Raw genomic sequence first — 21,500 nt, forward strand, 5'->3', positions numbered from 1 at the left:
GTTATTTAGCCCAATAATTTGTTTTTATCTTGTCTCTAGATATATAAGGGAATAGATCAAAGTAAATGTTATTACTTTTCTGTATAAATATTTTGGATAGAGATTTATTTGCTAGAGATCTGCCATTGAATTACTATAAGTAAAGTTTTTTTAGGATTCTTAGTAAATATTTTTGAATGAAAAAAATGTGGCAGAAGAACTTTTAATCCATGGTTTAAAAAGATAATTATTGAACTTTAAAAATAGTTTGAAATAAATTCATAAACCATACAGAAAAATAAGTGTATTTTGTCTTTTATGTCATATTGTATCATTTTATTTAAATTGAGAATTTAAAGATACTTGATACTTCTGTGATTTTTTTAAGGATCACTAGTTTGAGTATATTAGTTTATGATAATTGATTTTAAGGATATTGGAGTTATAGTTAACACAATAAGTTTTTATGAAAATATTTTGTGTCTAAAAAGTTTCCGATGTCAATATAATGACTTTTAACCAGTCATGCTATTTCATCAAAAACTATACTTCAGTGCTTTGGGGGCAGGATAGGGAGGGTTGGTTTACCTTAAGTTTCTGAAATTTTTAAACGACAAAAGGCCAGAATTTTATAATCAGAAAAAAATATATAAGATGCTACTGTTTTAATTTTCCTGGAGAATGTTATGAGAGACCTGAACAGTTGTTCCTTAACAGGATAAACTGATTTAAGTTCAGAAATAAATGATCTATGACATTTTATACTATGGTTTATTAACAGTTACATTTCCGAAGTGTCCCATAGCATGATATTTTATCGTAAGTTTTGTCCAGTGTTCTCTTGCTTACTGTTTCTGTGAGGCCTTGAAAGCAAAGCGACAGCAGTGATCCCAGCCCCAGTGAGATTTTTCTCTGTCAATAGTCGCTCTGGAATGCTACTGGGTAAAAGTAATCACTTGTTTTTAAAAGAGAAATCAAATTCTTACTGACTTAAGAGAACGGAGGTTTTTGTGCCCTTACGTGCTCTTTCTATTGTGGTTCATTTGCAAAATCCTTCATGATCAGTGCTTAGATATGTAAAATCTTCTATAGGAAAAGTCATTATTTTGAATACAGCAATCACCATTGCTTGTGCTGGACCCACTGAAAATAAATTTCAGTATTGGGATTTTAAAGTAGAGATTTCTGGGGTGCTTGGGTGGCTCAGTCGGTTGGCCATCTGACATCGACTCGGGTCATGATCTCACGGTCCCTGAGTGCGAGCCCGTGTCGGGCTCTATGCTGAAGGCTCAGAGTCTGGAACCTGTTTCAGATTCTGTGTCTCCCTTTTTCTTTGCCCCTCCCTCACTCTTGCTCTGTCTCTGCCTCTCTCAAGAGTAAATAAACATAAAAAAAACAAAACAACTTTTAAAATAGAGATTTTAAGGTTCCCGTATACCGTATAATTGTTTTGATGTGACAAAAGTATCAAAAATAATAAAAAATAAGACTAAGCAGTTGAATTTCTATTTTTACCTATAGATTATTTGATGATCTTATCAGCTGGAGTGTAGGGAGTCTGATTAAAAATAAAACAAACAAACAAACAAACAAACAAACATAAAACCCCAAATAAACAATGAGAAACTTAACCAAAGGACATAAAAATAACCAGTGATTAGATGGAGAAACATAATGGTCCTAAATGGAGGAATTGCACTGTTAATTCATATTGGAAATAAGTTCATTCCTTATAAAATAATTTGAAAATGAATGTAATTCCAAGCAAAGTTCCTAGTAATTTTTAGTTGCTTTTTTCGTTTGTTTTTTGCCTTGTCTGAAATTCACAGTCAAAGCTCTTGGGACATATTTGGCAAACTAGACAATACAATGCTGAAAAGGAATTGTGCGATGGAACTTACTGTCTTTAATAATAAAACCTATTATAAAGCTATGATAATTAAAAGAGCATTCTATCACTAGTAAAAGAATAGTGACTGATGAGACTGAATAGGAAACTCATTTAACTATACATAAATATTTTCTGTTTTTCAACACTTTTTTAAGGTTTATTTGTTTATTTTGAGAGAGACAGAGATAGCATGAGTGGGGGAGGGCTGGAGAGAGAGAATCCTAAGCAGGATCTACTTGCCAGCACAGAGCCTGACAGGGGGATCGAGCTCACAAAACTGTGAGATCATGACCTCAGCCAAAGCCAAGTGTTGGATGCTTAACCCACTGAGCCACCCAGGTGCCCCAGTAAATATGTAGTTTCTAATAATGGTGGCATTTTTATATCTATAGGGAGAGAATAGATCACTGAATAAATGGTGAGAAAACATTTCTTATGTATTTGGAGAAAGAAATTAAAAATTAAAATATAGGTGAATAGTTACTTCTCTGATTTGTAAAGACCTTAATAGGAAACTTTTTTTTTTTTTAAGATTTTATTTTTTAAGTAAACTTATCCAGTGTAGGGCTTGAACCTACAACCTAGAGTCAAGAGTTGCATGCTGTACCAACTGAGCCAGCCAGGCACCCCAAAGGAAACTGATTTTAGGTTTTAAATACATTAAAATGTAAATGCTATAGAGCATTACTTACAGAAGTAATATTCCAAACCAAAAAAATATTTGCAGCATTGTTACCAAGTATTCACTCAGTTAATGAACATATTTTGAATCCCTGTTGTGAGCATGGGGAAAGGAGACAATAACCATGTATAAATAAAATGATGTAAGACGATGAGAATTGCTGTAGAGATCATAAAATATCGTTTCTTTTTTTTTTTTAATTTTTTTTAATGTTTATTTATTTTTGAGACAGAGAGAGACAGAGCATGAACGGGGGAGGGGCAGAGAGAGAGGGAGACACAGAATCGGAAACAGGCTCCAGGCTCCGAGCCATCAGCCCAGAGCCCGACGCGGGGCTCGAACTCACGGACCGCGAGATCGTGACCTGAGCTGAAGTCGGATGCTTAACCGACTGAGCCACCCAGGCGCCCCTAAAATATTGTTTCTTAATACTTGTACTGTTGGCATTTCTTTGTAGGACTATTTGGAGGATTCTGGAATGCTTATATCATAGTTAGGGTAGTCAAGAAAGTCTCTAGAGGTAACATTGAATGGAGCCTTGAATAAAATATAGGAGGAAGCCATATAAAATTCAGGTAGAAGAACATCCTCGAGGAACATGCAAAGACTGTTAGTTTCCTGTTACTGTTGTAACAAAGTACCACAAACTTTGTGGTTTCCTTTTTTTTTTTTTTTTTTCCAGCATCCAGAGGCTGTCAGCATTCCTTGGCCTTTGTCCACATCACTCCAGAGTCTGTTTTTATCATCACAGTCTTTGTTCAGTCTTATCTCCTACTTTCCCCTTATTAGCACCCTGGTGATTACATTGAGCCACCTGGATAATCCATGATAATAGCCCCATCTCAGGATCCTTGATTTCATCACATCTGCAATTTTCCATATAAAGTAATATTCACAGATTCTGGGCATTCGGATGTGGGTGTCACGGGGTGGCAATTATTCATCCTACCAGACCCTGATACACTATATTCATTTTTCATTGCTATGGTAACACATAACCACAAACAATAGCTTAAACATGATAAATTCACTATCCCATGTTTCTGTAGATTAAAGGTCCAAAACAGGTAATCTCAGCTAAAATTCATGTGTCTTCAGGACTGTGTTTCTTTCTGGAAGTTCTATAGAAGAACCCCATTGCCTTACCTTTTTCCATCTTCTAGAATCCACCCACATTTTGGTTCATGGTGTCCTTCTGTCTTAAAAGCCAGAAATTTTGCATCTTTCTGTGCCTCTTTTCAAATTACATGTCCTTCTGATGGTACCTGAGAAAGGGAGTTCTCTGATTTTAAAGATTTATGTGAATAGATAGAGCTGACCCAGGTAATCCACAATAGTCTCCTCATCTCCAGGTCTATGTCCTTAACACATTTTCAAAGTTTCTTTTCATGTAGAAACTAACATATTCACAAGTTGTAGGAAGTAGGGTGTAGACAGACATTTGGGAGGAGCACCATTACATTTGGGAGAAGCTGTCTATTACCTATGGGAATAATTGACCTGGTCAAGTATATAAAGAAAGCAAGTGGCTAGCAATAGCAAAGTTAGGGGAATGGTGAGAGCTGCAATTAGGTAGTCATGGGCCAGATTATAAAAAGCCTTTTTATACATTGGAGTATTTAAGAGAAAATGGGATGTAATAAAATGAGGAAACAGATCGATGCTATGCTAAAGAGCTTTCTGGGATGATAGATTCTAGATCTGTGCTATCTAATACAGCAACCACTAGCCCCATGTGGCTATTGAGCCATAAAATGTGGCTTGTGTTACTGAGAAGCTCAGTTTTTAATTCTAGTCAATTTAAGCTTTCATAACCCATGTGTAGGTAGTAACTGTTGGAAGCAGGACAAATACTACATGTATTTTTGGAGAAATTGCGCTAGGATAGAAACAAATGAACAGTAGCTAGAATCAGAGAGATACGGCATTAAGAAGGTTTTGTTTTGTTTTGCTTTTGTTTTTAGACTGGTAATATTAAAGCATATTTGTACTACGTATTGTTGAGTAACAGGTTATCACAAACTTGGCAGCTTGAAGCCATACACATTTATTAACTCATGGTTTCCATGGGTTAGAAATTCAGGCAAGGCTTTGTTAGGATGTATGAAAACTGCAATCAATCAAGGTTTTGGCCAGAGCTGGAGTCTCATCTTAAGCTGAAGGGTCTGTTTTTAAGGTCATATGGATGGTAGCACAATTCAATTCCTTGTAACCTGTTGGATTGAGGGCCTCAGTTCCTTGCTGGCTGTGATGGTTAATTTTATGTGTTTACTTGGATGGGCTAGGGTGCCTAGATGTGTGGTCAAACATTATTCTGGATGTTTCTGTGAGGAGGTTTTTGGATGAGGTTAACATTTAAATTAGTGTACTTAGGATAAAGCAGAGTGCCCTCCAAATAAGGGAGGGCTACAGTCAATCAGTTAAAGGCCCGAATAGCACAAAAGACTGACTTCGCCAGAACAAGAGGGAAATCTGCCAACAGATTTCATTGAGTCTTCCTAGACTTTCAGCCTGCTGGTTCACCCAGCAGATTTTGGACTTGCCAACATTCATAATCATGTCAGCCAATTACTTAGAATTAGTCTCTTCTTATATGTATAAACGTCTTATTGTTTCAGTGTCTGTAGAGAACCCATCTAATACACTGGCTGTTGGTCAGAGGCCTCCCTTGGTTTTTAAATGATTATTTGCCAGCTGTCACTCTTGGTTTCCTGCTGCATGGGCTTCTCCAGCATGGCTGCTAGCATCATAAAAGCCAACAAGGAAAGAGTCCCTTAGCAAGATGGCTTTTACAATCTTATATAAATTAATCATTGAAGTGATGTGTGTCACCTTTGCTGTATTCCGTTTATTAGAAGTAAGACACAGACCTGCCCACACTCAAGGGGAAAGGATTACACAGTATGAGTACTAAGAGTTTGAGATAATCAGGGGCAGTCTTAGAGGAAATGCTGTGTACTATTTAAGTAGTCATTATCCTTCCTATAATCTTCCAGTGGCTTTTTGTTAGTTAGAATTCTCAACTTCTTGCTGCAGCCTAAAAAGCTCTATGTGATCTAGCCTCCTGTACCTTTTCCATCCCATCTCCTGTGTTCTCCCCCTAAGTTTTTTCAAGGTCTTATTTCCTGACTTCCGTATTTAAAGATATTCTGCCCTCTAGTCGCAACCTCATTACCTGTTTTATTTTCTTCATTGATTCTACAGCTGTGTGAAATTATAATCATTGTGTGCCACCAACTCTTTCCATTGAAAAGCTCTAAGAGAGCAGACATTGTTTTCCTTTCTCACATCAATGTCTCCAATGCCTCATACATAGTACCAAAAGGTCTGAAGTATTCTGTGTTTCACTGTATAAGAATGGGGATACTAACCTGAGTAATATGTAGCTGCTATTCCTTTGCAGCTTTTAGCCTACTACAAAAAAGAAAAAGAGTAAATACTGTAGTGCTATGATAGATGTCCATACTCACTCACGAGACCACCCAAGTATAGCTGAGTGAATGGTGAATGTCTATTGGAAAATGCAGGGAGGAGCTAGTTGAGTAGTGAGAGGGATGGACAATGAATGAATTCTGTTTTGGCATTTGAAGTTTGAAGTTTGTGTAGGTCATCCTGCTGTCACCCTTCCAAAAGGGAGTTAACTGTGTATATAAGTCTGGGGTTTAGGATAGGCCCCCATCTACAGATACACATTTGGCAGTTTTCAGTTTATCTGTAATAATGGAAGCTGTGGTTGTGGATAACCCTATAACTATGGAGAAAAAAGAAAAGTAGGTCAAGAGACCATGCCAAGAAATATTACCATTTCATGTCCGAGTGGAGGATAGAAAAACATACCGCACACATATGATTAGATAAATATTATGAGATTAAAAGACTGTCAGGGAATCCAAGGCATGATGTATTAGCACCTAATACCAAAAATAAAGTAACAGGCAAATAATAAACAACTCCTGCCCTCAACCCCTCTCCCCAATTCAGTTACTATAAGAAGATTTTCAGTTGATTCTAAAACCATGTGTAGTATAATTTTTCATTGTTAATATTAAGTCTTAATTAGGCTGAGATAAATCTAGATTTTACTGTATTTCCCATGAACTAAAAGACTCATCATCTGGTTTAAGACAGCAGTGGAATGAACATTTATAGTTATTCAAAGTAGAAGTAACTTCTGAGATTTTCTTACTACACACGTTTTTGGGGTTTTTGTTGTCAGGGGTTCTCTAACGTCCACCAATGATTTTTGCAGTTACGAAGACCAAAATAAGACTTCTTAGATGATACTTAATATATGAAAGCATATAGCATGGCCTTAGAATTCTAATAATTTTGCAACACTAGAATTTGAGTTCAGTATATTTCTCACTTTTAGATTATTGCATTTTGATTGTAAGAACCTATGGGATCTAAAATATGCAGAGGCTTGCTTGATCATACAATCATCTTCAGACATTTAAACATTTTTTTTTAATGAGCTGTAAGAAATTACAAGGAAATAGTTGGAAATGTGAGATTAGTGGTCTCACGGTATATATAACTGTCTTATCTTTTTAGAAGAAGTCCTTATTGATATTCTTTTCTAAGTTCTAGAGAGTTTAGAAGAGAAATCTGACCAATTGTCAACTTAGACATATTACTGCTTTAGGAAGTACATTTGTAATGTTGTTTATTTAAATACAAAGTAAACATTTCAATAGTCCACTAAACCAAAGGGTTCATGTTACAAATCTTTGTAAAAATATATTTGATCCAAAATATGAGCAAGTGATAATTAACATAAGTAGACCAAAGTAATACAGTTCAGCTTCTTTTTTGTTATTTAACTTGACTGATTTCCTGTATTACTGGATTTTGCAACTGTGTATTATCAAAGCTACATATATGTAACTATGCATTTGTCTTTTACCTGTTTTACTGACTTGTTATGTGTCTTGCCCCTGCAAGTTCTGCTGTATTAAAAAGGGGTCATACACTGTCCAGGGCCTGGACCTTCAGGAGGTGTTTTTGGAGACTATGTATTTGTCTAAAATAGTCAAAACATTCTGTATTATAAACTATAATGGGCAAGCTTTACTTTTTTACTGTATACATATCTAGATACAGTTAAACTTTTCTCTGATAGGAATAAATTTAAAAACACATACTGAAAAGAAATGAGGTCCTATCTGACCATCATTTATTTGCCTAGCAATAACATCAAGTATCTTTTTTCCTCCTTTTCCTTTAGCTTTATATTTTGGTTCCTGGGAGAGTAGCAAAGATTACTTCTGCAAGATAACTTAGACTACTTTGATAATGTATCAAAGCTCAGATTCTTTAATTGATGTATTCTAAGCAGAATATCAACTCACACCTTGACAATTCTCCTCTCCTCAGAAACATTCACAGTAGCCACAAACGATTCCCCAGGAATTGGTTAGTAGTTATTCACAGTATTTATTTTGTATATTTTACTAATGTTATATATTCTCTTTCATCTGGCCACTGGAAAGAACCTGAACTCTGAGTATATAACTTTTCTTCTAAGAAATAACTTGAATATTTCAAGTACATTTCTCTTCTTGGATTGAATTTCTAGATACTTCTTGTATATTTCCATTGTTTAGAATAACATGTTCACACCATTTAAAGGTCCAAAAACTAGTGAATATAATTAGAAAGTAGAAACAGAAAATAGTTGCTTATTCCTAAGAAGAAATGACATTTTAGGTTTATACTAAAGTGAATAGCCAAGAAAAGATTTAAGAGTTCTCTTTTGGAATTTGAATATATAAGCGTAAATGGTATTTTGAAAGAAGTTGCTTGTTATTAGTCATTTAGAATTTGTCCCTTCTTCCTTCTCTAAGATAGAAGATTAGGGGGCTGGGCCTGTGTTTATTTGTGCATTTGTATTTTACCAATTACTTTATTCAGGATCAATGTGTGGCATGAATTCATTATCCCTTTGTCATTGTTGAAACTTTCAAATGATGAAAAACTCTCCCCTTCTGAAAATGTCCATCTTAGTCAAAGCTAGCTGACAATTTTGATAATGAGGAAATACAGAGTTAGTTTGTGGGTTTACGCTTTACTGATAATGTAATCTATTACCTAACAGTAAGCTTAACTTTTCTTCTGTTTTGTATCAACTCAAAGAGTTATATTCTATAGGTTATCTTTATCTTTATTTTTTTAGGTTTGTTTATACTAGCAGATGCTTCAAAAAGTAAATGCTAAAATTTATTTTCTTTTTTTGCCCTCAGATCTACTTTCAATTTATGTATGCTTCACACACATAAAACTTTTTAATTTAAATTCCTCTGCTTATAAAAGGACTCATATGTGAAAACTGCAAATGTTTTTACACCATTTGATTCTAAGTGTATGAGAAATAAATAAATCAGATGTGACAAATAGTCTGAAATAATTTCAACTGAATAAATAAAAATTCTTAACCTTTTCTAGGTCTCTTTTGGTAAACATTACTTCAATTGCTTAATTTTGCTTACATATATAAGCCTATTACAACTTCCTGTACTCATTGAAATAAAGACACTTTTTCTTAATCTGACTTACCTTCTTTTGTTAGGTAACAGGAAAAGGTGAGATGAAACAAATTGAAGAATTAAGCAGATGTATCTGATCTGCTTGGGTCCCAAAAACACATACAAATACATACACTTTTTTTTTTTTTTTTTTTGTAGCTACCACAGTACTACTTAGTCCTTTCAAATGTAGTATAATACTGAAGAATATTAATATTCTTTGTTTTTCTTTACATTTTAAGTGACTATAAATGAATGCTTTTCAACAACTAGAAATTATCAGTATTTAAGCCTTCTGGCAGATTTTCTGTGGTATTAAGACATCTATTTATGCTTTCTATCTGAAAATTGAAAGCAAATTAGTAAGCACAATTTATCCATAACAGTTTACTTTGTGGAGTTAAACACCTGAATGTTCCTAAATTATTTCTAAATGATCCTAAAAATTCCTAAATGGCCCTAAATATTCCTAAATCATATAAATTAACTAAAATGTCTTATAAAATGCTACCTATTATAAATATTGGATATTCACTTCACTGACTTGCAGCTTTATTTGTACATTGAATAATAAGGATTTTTTTCTCAGAATTACCAATCACTGTTAAATACTTCTCAGTTTGAATATAACACGTTTATAGAAACAATCTTTTGAAAAGCGAGACATTTTAGAAACGTTCCTATAGATGAGTGTCATAGTAGATTACTGATCTAGGAACCCAAAAAATACCAAAAACAACTAAAAACCCTCAGTTTCATTCCCACTTCTGCCCCAAACTCCATCCCGTTAGAATCTCTCTTCAGAGTTATGTGTGGTTTCTGAACCTAATTCTTGCTCTTACTAGTTTGTTAATTAGGATAGCCTTTAATGTCAGCAAACAGCGTAACAGCATTGCATAGTATGATTGTGACTTTATTCCTTCAGTATATTAGATTACTGCTCTGAACCTCAGTTTACTAATCTGTAATGTGGACATAATAGTTTTGTTTTGGTGATGATTAGAGGAGTTTGTATTTGTGTTATGCTTGAGTTAAATTTCAGCTGCAGGGCATAGTAACTATATAGTAATTACTATTTTTAAAATCTTATTTTAGTTGTTACAATAATTTTAATTTTACTAGTAAGAATATTTCTGATTAAATCACTATATTTCAGGATCTTTATCTACCAAATGAGGAGAAGCTGTTTTCCCTCCTAAATTCCATATATATAATGAAACTGTATTAATACTATTTTATTATGTGCTTTCAGTAGAGAATATATCTTCACAAGTCTTACCTTTATGAAAAAGCACACAAACTTGACATTTGATATTATTGTTTGTAATTTATAGTAACACATTATTGGTTTTTGATACATAAGTAAATACCGGGTTTATCAGTTTCCTGAAACCATGCGTGTCTCTTAACTATTACTAAAATTTTGCTCTTTATTTAGAAATAGATTGTGTCAGTTATTCTGTTATCATCACTATTAACAGAAACTACAGTATAAATCTCTGTGTACAATTCCTTTTCTTACTTTGAGTAGGGACTTACATTAAGTTGTAGCAAACAAATGGTTGTATGCTTATATGTACTCAGTTGTTTTCTTTTCTAGTAGGAGGTGGGAGAGTGATTCACCACTTATACAAGTTATTCTTGGGTTATATGTTGTTTTCTATGATAAATTTCAGTAAGAAGGTAGGAAATTGCCCAGTTTTTCTTCACTGTATTTATATTTGATAAATGCACTGTATTTGAATCTTACACTTTCTTCCCTCTCAGAAGAAATGATGTATATTTAAAACTGCGTTGCTTGATTTTGATCTTCTCCCCTAACTAATAATGTTTTCCTTTTGTTCTAGTTTAGACTTGGTTCCTTCAATCTAGAGAAAGTTGCAAGTCCAGCTGAGGTCATTAGGAAACTTATTTGTGATTGCCTGGACACCATTGCGGAAAACCAAGCCAAAAATGAGCACCTGCAGAAGGAAAATGAAAGGCTTCTGAGAGATTGGAATGATATTCAAGGACGGTGTGTGCTAATATTCTTGTATTATAAAAATACTAAGCTCTTTATATTGCTATAGCTTTATGTTAATGATTTGTAAGCTTATAATATATGTAGACTAGCCTGTATTTAAAGTAAACTCTTTACTTAATATGATCAAACCAAACTATTGGTTATTACTGTACATTATAGTAGTACATTAACACTTTCTGGTCATTAGTACTTGGTGGCATCAGCACACTAACAAACAGTAAGTGGTAATCAGGCAGTGAGAATCAGAATCCATTAATATTAATCAAAATTTAGGATGTTGATATTTGAGATTTATTTCAAATTATAGGATTAATAATGAATATAAAAGAGACATGAAGTGTCAGTATGCACAATTGATTTCTTATTGGAATGTCTACACAAATGGTAACTATTTCAGATGCTGTGCACTTTGGCTCCTGATAGAGACTTATTTTGCTCACTGAAAATTCATACTACTGACATTTTAAAAAGATGCAAGATAAGACCTTTGGAATATATTATTTTCCTGATTTTGCCTCTTAGTTTTTAAACAATGAAAAAAGCCACTTTTCTTCTCTATGCATTTTTTCAAGTATAACATTCATAATCTAGGCTGCTCCAGAGGTATTTTTTTATTACTGTTATGTAAAAGATGTTTGAAGGAAATAAAATGTATGTTGTGAACATTTGTATGTCTACGGAGACATTATCATATGCATGTGTCTGTACATATATACATGGTGACATCTGAAAGAGTTTTATGGAATGTATATAATAATGAATATTATCATTACACCCATTATATCCAGTAGATGATTTTTTATCTTTCATTCAAACCAGTAGCTCTAAAACATAAGAACAATTTGCTAACTTAGAGTCTTTTCAGGACAACCCCTAAGATTGTTTTATGGGGACATTGGTAAGTAAATGTGAGAGTACATGAAAAATGTGAAGGGTTTACTACTGTCAGTGTATGTTTGTGAAAAGGATGTTGACTAGATGAAATTATGTTTCTACACATTTGAGTAATGCAGGATATGTAAACTTAACACCTAAAACTTGGTTATATTTGGCTCTCAGTTATTATATTAAGAAAGTATCTTTTTTTCTTTTATCTCTGAATTAATACTTATTTCCAATTACATAAAAATGAGACCAAAAAAATTGCAAATATTAAGAAACCAAACGGAAAAATAAGTTAATTTTGATCTTCCTTATCTCCTTAAAATCATGTTAGTATGAATCACTATCATATATCTGTGCTAGAAATCACATTTTGGAGTCTATATCTATAGTTTGGATATGCTTTTCTATTTTACATACAAAATAAATCAAATTAAAGGAGATGTACTATGGTTGTGATAAGCCATTGTATTAAAAATCAGAATACCCTCAGGATGATAGGAAATTTGATCCACAAATTGCTCACAAAAATGCAGACTGGGTACTTGGTACTTGAACAAATTGCTTTAAAATGTCTGCCAGAGGTTGAAAGAGGTATTATCTCATCAGTATTCAACACACTGCCATACACTGGAAAGCAGCAGGGAACAAAGATGAGACAGTGGAGACAAATGCACCCTGTGCTGTAAGACAGTGGGGGAGGGGTGTATACAACATGTAGCCCACAGATGCTTGATTTGCTATTTTTGAACTACCCAGAAAGTGCTTTTGCATTATTGTGGCAAAAGGTTTCCCATTTGATCAAAAGCACAACCATATCTCTCATCACTAGTCTTATTATGTTCCGGCTCTTCTTTTTGTGTAAATACTGGGTCACATATTTTCCTCAGGGGCTGAAGATATGTGTCATTGGGGTGCCCTCCTCCCCCTCAAGCAGAGGAAAGTTAGCCTGCTCCAGAGAATTCTAGGCTCTTGATTATTAGATTAGATTAGTAGCTTTATCTATTTCCCAAATTTCTCAAATGGTTTTATTTTCTATCAGAGGAGAAAGTGGCCATTTTAAGGAGCTATAAATATATCATGGTTTTGGCCATGCAGTACTTTCTTAAGTGTTCTCTCTCTAGAGCCTTAGTACAGTGGAAAATGAGCAAAGGACTTACATCTCCAGCTTTCATAAAGCAGTGGTACTGATCAAGAGTCTTTAGAGAAATTAGAAATAGGTTGTGAACATACTAAGTTAGGTAACTGAAGACATAGAAACTAGAGAATCATTAGAGTGGGGACTGTTGTGTTAGGCCTGGACACAGTTCAGTTTTCTGGGTGGCCTCTGATACTCTTATATCAGTGTCCATCCATGTTCCAATCATTTCTTCCCCATCATTGTTTCAGACTGTGTATGCATGGGAGAGCTAAGGGGATAAGCAGCACAAAATAGATGCTGAGAATTCCCTTAGAGGCTATGGTAGATAGGTCTGAAATAAATTTAATACACAATAGGATATTAATATGAGCAAAAGGCAGTCATATACACATGTGCTTGTACCATGGAAAATGTTAATGACATGTTAAGAAGAGAAATGTGAGTTTTTGACCAAAAGGAGGAATAGAGTGCCAGTTTTTGCAAAGTATATCTTTAGATAGAAAATATGTAGAGGGAGAAAATTAAATCTTAATAGTGTATGTCTGGAATTGTGGATTAAATTTCTTTTTTTACTTTGTGGGGATTTTTTTGCATATATTTTGTTATTTAAAAATGTATAATTATAATCAGAACTAACTCTAAAGCTATTTCCATTTGGGATGACAGTAGAGAATAAATGAAATTTGAATAAGGAATGAGGAATTACAGTATGAGTAAAAAGAATGAGCTTTAATGTATAGACTTTTAACATATATATTTGCTATTATTTTTTATTAACTGTTTACTAATTGCAGTCTTAGCTCCATTTTGAACAAGTGACATTACTGGATCAATTTAATTTTGTGTAGTTTAGATAAAGGAGAAAACATTAGAAATATTATATGCCAGTCCTTGGGTTATTAGCTGTAATTAGTTCACTTGTTTTTCCTATTTAATTTCAAATACAACTCTCAAGCTCTATATTACTGAATAGGTCTTTTGTTTGCATTCAGACATCAAGTTAGAAACTCTCCAGCTTTATTCTGAGTTACAGTTATTAAACCTATAATTGGAGGCAGTTCTCAGCAGATTGAATGGGGTTGACACTCATGGAATCATTAGAATAGAAGAGACCTTGAAAGCTCTTTTACTTTAACTCTCTGCCTTCAAGCTAGGATCACATTATATCCAGATGAATTCAGTCTGATTTTTAAACACCTCAGGAGATAGCTTCAACTCCCCTTGGTAGCCCATTATAATGTTTAAGAACAGTCACAGTCAGAAAATTCTTCCTTCCATCTCTTGGTAATCTGAGTCCTTCATGGTATAGTTGAAGGCCATTTCCTCTTGTTCTGTCGTCAGAAAGGATGAGGAACAGCTGTTTACCATCTTCTTCAGTACTTAAAGGCTTATTAAATCTCTTTACCACTGCTTTCTTTTCCAGTTCTTTTTAGTATTCTTTGTTCTCTGAACTCTATTCACATTTTCTTTTGCTGTACAACCCTGACCTAGATATAAATTTGGCCAGAGCTGATTGGAAATACAAGAGTTACTGAACTATTTCTGAATACCACATGTTCACATTTATGTGGCTGCTGTTTTATTTTGGGTTATCATTTAATCTGTTTTATTTTGGATTTTGTTTTTGCATGAAATTCCCTTGTTTTTGCTCTTATTTTTGTTATGTTTTGATGTTCTTCTTAGATTCTTTGTCTTCCTGTGCAGAAATATTTTATTTTGAATATTCAGTATTTTCCCCAGACGTCTTTATTTTTTTATTTTTTTTAATAACTGTTTTTTGACTAAATTTATAGATATGTCAGTCCTAGGGTAATAATTATCCTTAGCATTATTGTTCTGTTGTCCTAGTCAGTGTTGAAAGGATGAAACATCATTACTCCTTTGCTGTTTGATATTGTCTTTGGTTTCATTAGGTTTGGCTTTTGCTTAGAGATCTAGTTGGAATCTAGTTGTATGTGAGTTCTCCTTTAGTATCACTGACTTAGCAATGAATCCCATGTCTCTCCTGCACTAAATGGCCTCATGTTCTAATACCTGTCTAGTTCTTTCTGTGGAAGGTTGACAGGAGGCAAGTAACATGGAAGGCATAGTAACATCATAATGCTGTAAGAGAGAATTGGCATTAAAAATGGGATGGGGCAGATGGTATATACCTCTTAGTTACTGAATATTGAATAGAAGGATAGTGTTCTCTAAATTTGTTGATAAATTAATAATTAAGGGTAAATTTATGTCCTGAAACTGTTCACATTAATACTGTCTCCTCGTCAACACCCACTTCCTAGTTTTGTCTAGGAAGTGACATCCAGTTTGATAATCAGAAGTTTAGTTGCCAGAAAATCCTTAAGGTTTTCTAAAACCAAGCGAAGTGAAGTCATGGGATGCCATTTATTCTATTGTGTGCTCTCCCATCACAGACATGTTAACTTGGACAGTGTAGTTGTGATACTACTCATTAGGATTGATGGTATTCTTTACACAGATTATATGATATTTTATTTTGATATTTTCATTTAAATCCATATGTTATACTAAATGTTAATTTTAATAAAGGTTTTGAAATGTGCTTGATAATTGTTACGTGCACAGAATCTTTCAATTAAGAATTATTGAAGTGACTTATATGGAGATTAAGTATGCATTTAAATCAGGTAAATAACTAATTGATTACTGTTCCTAAAACTTTATATAATATACAAGATTTTTATTGTACATTCTTATAATTGATTTTTACTTTGCCTTTGTTTAAAGTATTTTATAATATACTCAAGTATTTTAGTGGTACATATATTCTACTCGTCTCTTAAAATTTTTGTTATGTTACATTAAAAAGTACTTCAAGAAAATTATGTAGAATGTTTATATAATGCTTTGCATATGAAATAAAAATGCATTGACATCCCTGCTTAAAATAAGCCATCAGTATTACCAGCTCCTCTTCAGCTTTGGCTCTGTTTTTTTCCCTACACCTTTTGGTATACATCTTTCTCAAAGAGCTTTGCTTGGTAAAAGGAGTACTGTTGTATTAATATTTACCACAGGTTTTTTAGAAGCTGAAGCAGATCAAAAATGTTACTATTACAGTGGTGAACAGCTGTTAAAGAGTGAAAAATAACTTCAGAATCACTGGTTCTCCATTTCCTTATAAGATGTCCATAGTAAATCCCTTACTTTATTCATTTTTCTGATAGCTGCTGCTCATCTCTCGAATGCCAAACACTGTGTTAGGCACTGAGGATAAAGCAGTCAATAAAACACACCTGCACCCTGCCTTTATGGAGTTGACGGCCTTGGCAATGACTATACTGTAAGAGTGCTATAATTACTCCCAGAAATTATACTACTTTTTGTTCCTTTTCATTCCATAAGAGGCCCTAATTCTTTACATCTCTAGATAGGTAGGTTGTTGAAAGCATAAGGACATATATATCAAAGGTATCAAATTTTGACATTTTTGTTTCTAAGTTTTCACTGAAGAAATTATATATTGTAAATATCTGAAATATATACACATAAATACAGATATCATGAAAATACTAGAATACCTGTATAGAACAACAAAAGTATAAATAAATAATGAAGAGAAAACTAGGCAGAGCAAGACTACGTTTACAAGAATATTTTACATGAAATAATTTATATTTGAATCTTTAAAATATAGGTGTGTTCATGGTTTGTGTGTATGCACAAATCTTACATATGCAGTCTCTGCTTACTAGCTTTCTTACATCTGGGAGATTAAAATTAGTATAGTCTTTTGTCCACTTATTTGAACAGTGTAGAAAGAATTATAAATGACAGAAAATTTTATGTTTTATGTATCTAAAATTGGAGATACATAGTGTTTCACATTTCCAGGAATTTCACATTAAATATTTGCATTCATTATATACGTGCATATGTGAGTGAGTATGCCTGGTACTGAAGACACAGCTCTACAAGTCATGTTCTTGCTGTGGAGCAATTCATTATCTGTTTAGGGAAAACATATTAGGTAAATCATTTAATCACAAAACACTATCACAGTTAATATTATAGTAATACTAGCAAAATACAGAAAACGTAGGCTATAATTACTCTGGTGTGAAATTTCTCCCATAAAAAAATATCCTTTTGGAAATAAATCGTAGATGTGAATAAATTATTAACATTTAAGCATTTAGATGTTTTGAAAGCTTTTTGGTATCATTTTCCAATTTTGATCCTTATCTCACTACATAAATTACTAACATTAATAAGCAATAAATTTTCATTATTTGCTTAATTATCTATATAAAACTTTAAATCAATGGAAACCCATAAAAGTGACTTTTAATTATACTTTCCTTAAAAAGTTTTCTTGAAATCATCTTCACTATTGGGTTAAATAATATTAATGTTAAAGAAAACTGCATGATTTATTTATTTGTTTATTTACATTTTAGATTTGAAAAATGTGTGAGTGCTAAGGAAGCTTTGGAGACTGATCTTTATAAGCGGTTTATTCTAGTGCTGAATGAGAAGAAAGCAAAGATCAGAAGCTTGCATAAATTGTTAAATGAAGGTCAAGAACCAGAAAGGAACATTGAGCGTGAAAGGTATTTGGAGTGTCTGTTTTGAGATGACAGATACATAAATTTAAATGGAATTTCTTCCCAAACTTAATGAAAGTTAGGTGCCAACTTTGTAGCCTAGGAGATCATTTGCTAGTCTGCGGTGAGATGCTCTGGCTGTTGGAATCAGTGGGCTGGAGAATTCTCAGCATGATCTCTCCATGTCTCCCCACTGTCATAGCTGTACTTAAATCCTCAAACTGTCACATGGTTTAAGTAAGTATTATTTGTTTAATTCTTAGACATCATTAAAAATATATTAATTAAAAACTTTTATCTTCTGCAAAACTGCAGAGTTGAATACACATTTATCATTTGGTGTCTCAGCAGTAGTTAATCTTGGAATCAGGTGGCTGAGAGTATGGATGTGTACTTGATTTTTAAGGAAAAGTCACAGGGGATTTACAGCTGGTATGGTTTGGACAACTATAATTATTTTAGTCTGATTTTTATTGTTTTATTGTTTTATTGTTTTATTTATCATTTATCCACTTAATTATTTTAGTGGATACAGGCTTGGATCTATTGCCTTGAAGCTGAGAGAAAGCACAGGTTTACTAATGTCATCATATAAAGAATATAACATTTGATGTCAGATGTTCCTAGTTCAGGTGCTGGTCTCAAACTGATATCTATTAGTACATGACTTTGGGAAAATACCTTAAACTCTGTGTCTTACTTGGTATCTTCATAATAAGAATAAAGGTACCTGTCTCAGAAGTTTGGGGCAATCAAATGCAAGGCAGACTGCTTCGAGATCAGTAAAACACTTAACACTGTGTGATCCACAGAAGGTAATTTGGAGGAATAGTATTTTGATAGATGAATGATGTGATAAGAAACTGATTCCGGAGTTAATTACAGTGAACATTAGTCACATTTAGCTTATGTAGAAGAGAAGCTTGTTCTTAAGAGAGTTAACAGATAGTCTTTAAAGTGCTTTCATCTCGATCACATGTGTTTCAATATATGTTTGTTTAACTACAGTGTTTTTTCAGGGACATTTTTTATAATTACTTACTGGTGAATTTGATACCTAACCAAGGGTGAGCCACTACTTTCTAATTCTATCTTGCTCTATTTCTAGGGAAGCCACAACATGTTCTGAAATGACCGCTGATAGAGATGCAGTCTACGATGAAAGTACTGATGAAGAAAGTGAGAACCTGCCTGATCCCTGTGTGTTAGCTCCAGGTAGGAGATATACATTTATTACCTTTGTGGAATATTTCACTTGGCTTATTACTCTAATGATAATAAACTGTAATGAAAAATGTTATGAAAAAAATCTTTTCAGGGCACCTGAGTGGCTCAGTCAGTTAAGCATCTGACTTCAGCTTAGGTCATGACCTCAGGGCTAAGAGTTCGAACCCCACATTAGGCTTTCTGCTGTCAGTGCAGAGCCTGCTTAGGATCCTCTGTCCCTGTCTGTCTCTGCCCCTCCCCCACTTTCTCTCTTTCAAAAATAAACATTAAAAAAACAAAAAGTAAAAACTCTTTTCTACAAAACTTCTTTTAGGGTTTTTAGTCTAAAACCTCAAGTACTTAATGTTGAAAATAATATTTATTATAATATGCAACAACTCATTAGCAACAAAATAAGCAAACGTACACACATACACACTCACCAAGTCATACTATTCCTTATTACAAGGGTGCATAAGGAATAAGCAAGATACGTGTTCATGCTAGTTATCTCCAGCTTGAAGCTGGCTGCCTGTAACATTTGAGATCACCTAGCTAGAGCTATTGGTGGGTAAGCAGGGGGATGTAGAATGTTTCACATTATCTTGAGGTTGAGTCTTCTCTCGCTATTCAGAAAAGAAATTGTAATGGGGGAAGATGGGTTACAGGGGAAGAGAAGGGAAAAATGACAGTTTAAGTTAAAGTACCTGAGCCTCACTCAGTCCCTCAGATTTAAACCCATGGATGGTTTTTCTAGAGATTTAAACCTTTCCTAGAGGCAAGAGCCTCTGAACACATCTTACACTTACGTTTCTGACAGAAGCCCCGTATTCTCAAAATAAATGTTTGATTCATTTATTTAGCAAATACCTTTTGAGTGCCTATTATGTACCAGGAACTATACCATGCAGTAGAGAGCAAAACACAAAAATGTCTACTTTCATGGAGTTTATAAATTCTAGTCAGGGAAATAGACAATAACAAGATGCATAAATTGAATATAAACTGTTGTAGATAGTTACAAATGCTGAAGAGAAAACTAAACCAGGGAAGGATGATAGAAAATGTCAGGATGGAAGTAGGACAAAGGTCGTGATTTTAGCCAGGGCACCAGAAAAGGCCTTGGTGAGAATGCGACAAGTTTATCTGTGGGGTAAGCATGCCAGGCAGAAAAACTCAGGTAGTACAAAGGTCTTGATGCAGGAGTTTTTATTAACTTTTTATTGATATATTCAAGCAATAGAATGGAGGGAGGTATGGATAAAGTAGGAAGATGAGATAGGAAGAATGATGATATGAGGTAGAGAGAGGCCAGATCATGTGTAGGGCCTTACAGGCTATTGTAAGGACTTCAAGTTTTGCTTTGAATTACATTGGACATTGTTGGAGGGTTGCAAACATCAAGTGATGGGATCCTACTTACACTTTTAGCAGGATTAATCTGGCTGTTGTGCTGAGAATAGAGTATACATAGTGTGATAAGTTTACAAGAAGATACAGCAGTGGGACACTGGTTCAACAATGAGTGAAGGATGTGAGTGGCTCAGACCTGAGTGGTAGCAGTGAAGATGATAAACGACAGGCAGATTCTAGGTACGTCTAGAGGCAGCATATTGTTGATGAACTGGGTATGGCTCCTGAGAGAAAGACACTAATCATGGTAAGTTTTTTAGATTGAATACTGAAGGCATGCAGTTGACTTACTGAATTAGGGGAATCTACAAGAGGAAGGTTAGGAACTGAGTTTTACAAGCATTAAGTCTGAGATGCTGAGTATGGAGTTGGATATACAAATTTGGAGTTTGGGGGAAGGCTAAGTAAGGAGATATTTAAAGCTGGCTGAGCTGTCAGGGGAGTTTGAGAAGTCAGAAAAGGGCTGTGATCCAAGGACTCCACCTTAGTACATACACTTGGATGTGTAGAGGTCAGTAAGTTGAGGAGACCAGCAGAGAAGGCTGAGGGAGCAGCCTGGAGGTAGCAGGCAAACTGTAGGAGTGTTATCCTGGAGAGCAAGTCAAGGAAGTATTTCAAGGAGGAGCTAGAGATAAACTGAGTTGAATGGTGCAGACTGGGTAAGAAGATGAGGATCAAGGACTGACTGACTGACTGATGGATTTGGCAACACAAATTGGGGATCTTAATAAAACGTTTTCAGTGGAATAGCAAGAGGAGGAAATTCAAAAGGAATGAGACAAGATAATTGGAAAAGAAACAACAAGCCTAGGCAACACTTGTAACAAGTTTCACTGTAACGAAAAGGAAAGATCTGGCTAGCTGCTGGAGGGGCACGTGGGGCTAGCTGCTGGAGGGGCACGTGGGGTCAAGAATTGTTGTTGTTGTTTTCTTAGATGACAGAAATAACATCATGTTTGCATATTTATGGGATTAAGGAAGGAAGGGGGGCAAATGTTGCCACAGTTGCTGGAGTACTGTCTCTGAGTACATGGGCGAAGATGGGATCAGATGGACAAGTGACAGGATTTGTTTAGCTTGGAACGTGGGAGCTTTGCTTAATGACAGGAAAGAAAGCAGAATAAATGGACAAAGACACAGGAAGATATCTAATTGCAGCCATGGAAATTTAATGATATTGATTCAATA

The 21,500-nt window shown here is 34.3% G+C and overlaps 1 protein-coding gene across 20 annotated transcripts in view; it reads left to right on the forward strand.

Moving 5' to 3' along the window:
• The window catches only part of XRCC4 (X-ray repair cross complementing 4), a 313,377-nt gene that overhangs the window by 75,998 nt on the left and 215,879 nt on the right, over positions 1-21,500 (forward strand). For 19 of the 20 annotated variants that reach the window (XR_006203710.1, XR_006203720.1, XR_006203702.1 and 16 more), the window contains exons 4-6: positions 10,924-11,090; positions 17,547-17,699; positions 18,802-18,908. Coding sequence is in view for 7 of the 20 variants with exons in the window: in XM_042942785.1 (XP_042798719.1) it covers positions 10,924-11,090; positions 17,547-17,699; positions 18,802-18,908 (427 nt within the window). In the remaining 13 variants the exon portion in view is untranslated. The remainder of the gene's footprint in view (positions 1-10,923; positions 11,091-17,546; positions 17,700-18,801; positions 18,909-21,500) is intronic. The other variant, XR_006203731.1, reaches the window with a different exon arrangement.

This window comes from Panthera leo, chromosome A1 (genome assembly GCF_018350215.1).
Source record: "Panthera leo isolate Ple1 chromosome A1, P.leo_Ple1_pat1.1, whole genome shotgun sequence".
Taxonomy (NCBI): domain Eukaryota; kingdom Metazoa; phylum Chordata; class Mammalia; order Carnivora; family Felidae; genus Panthera; species Panthera leo.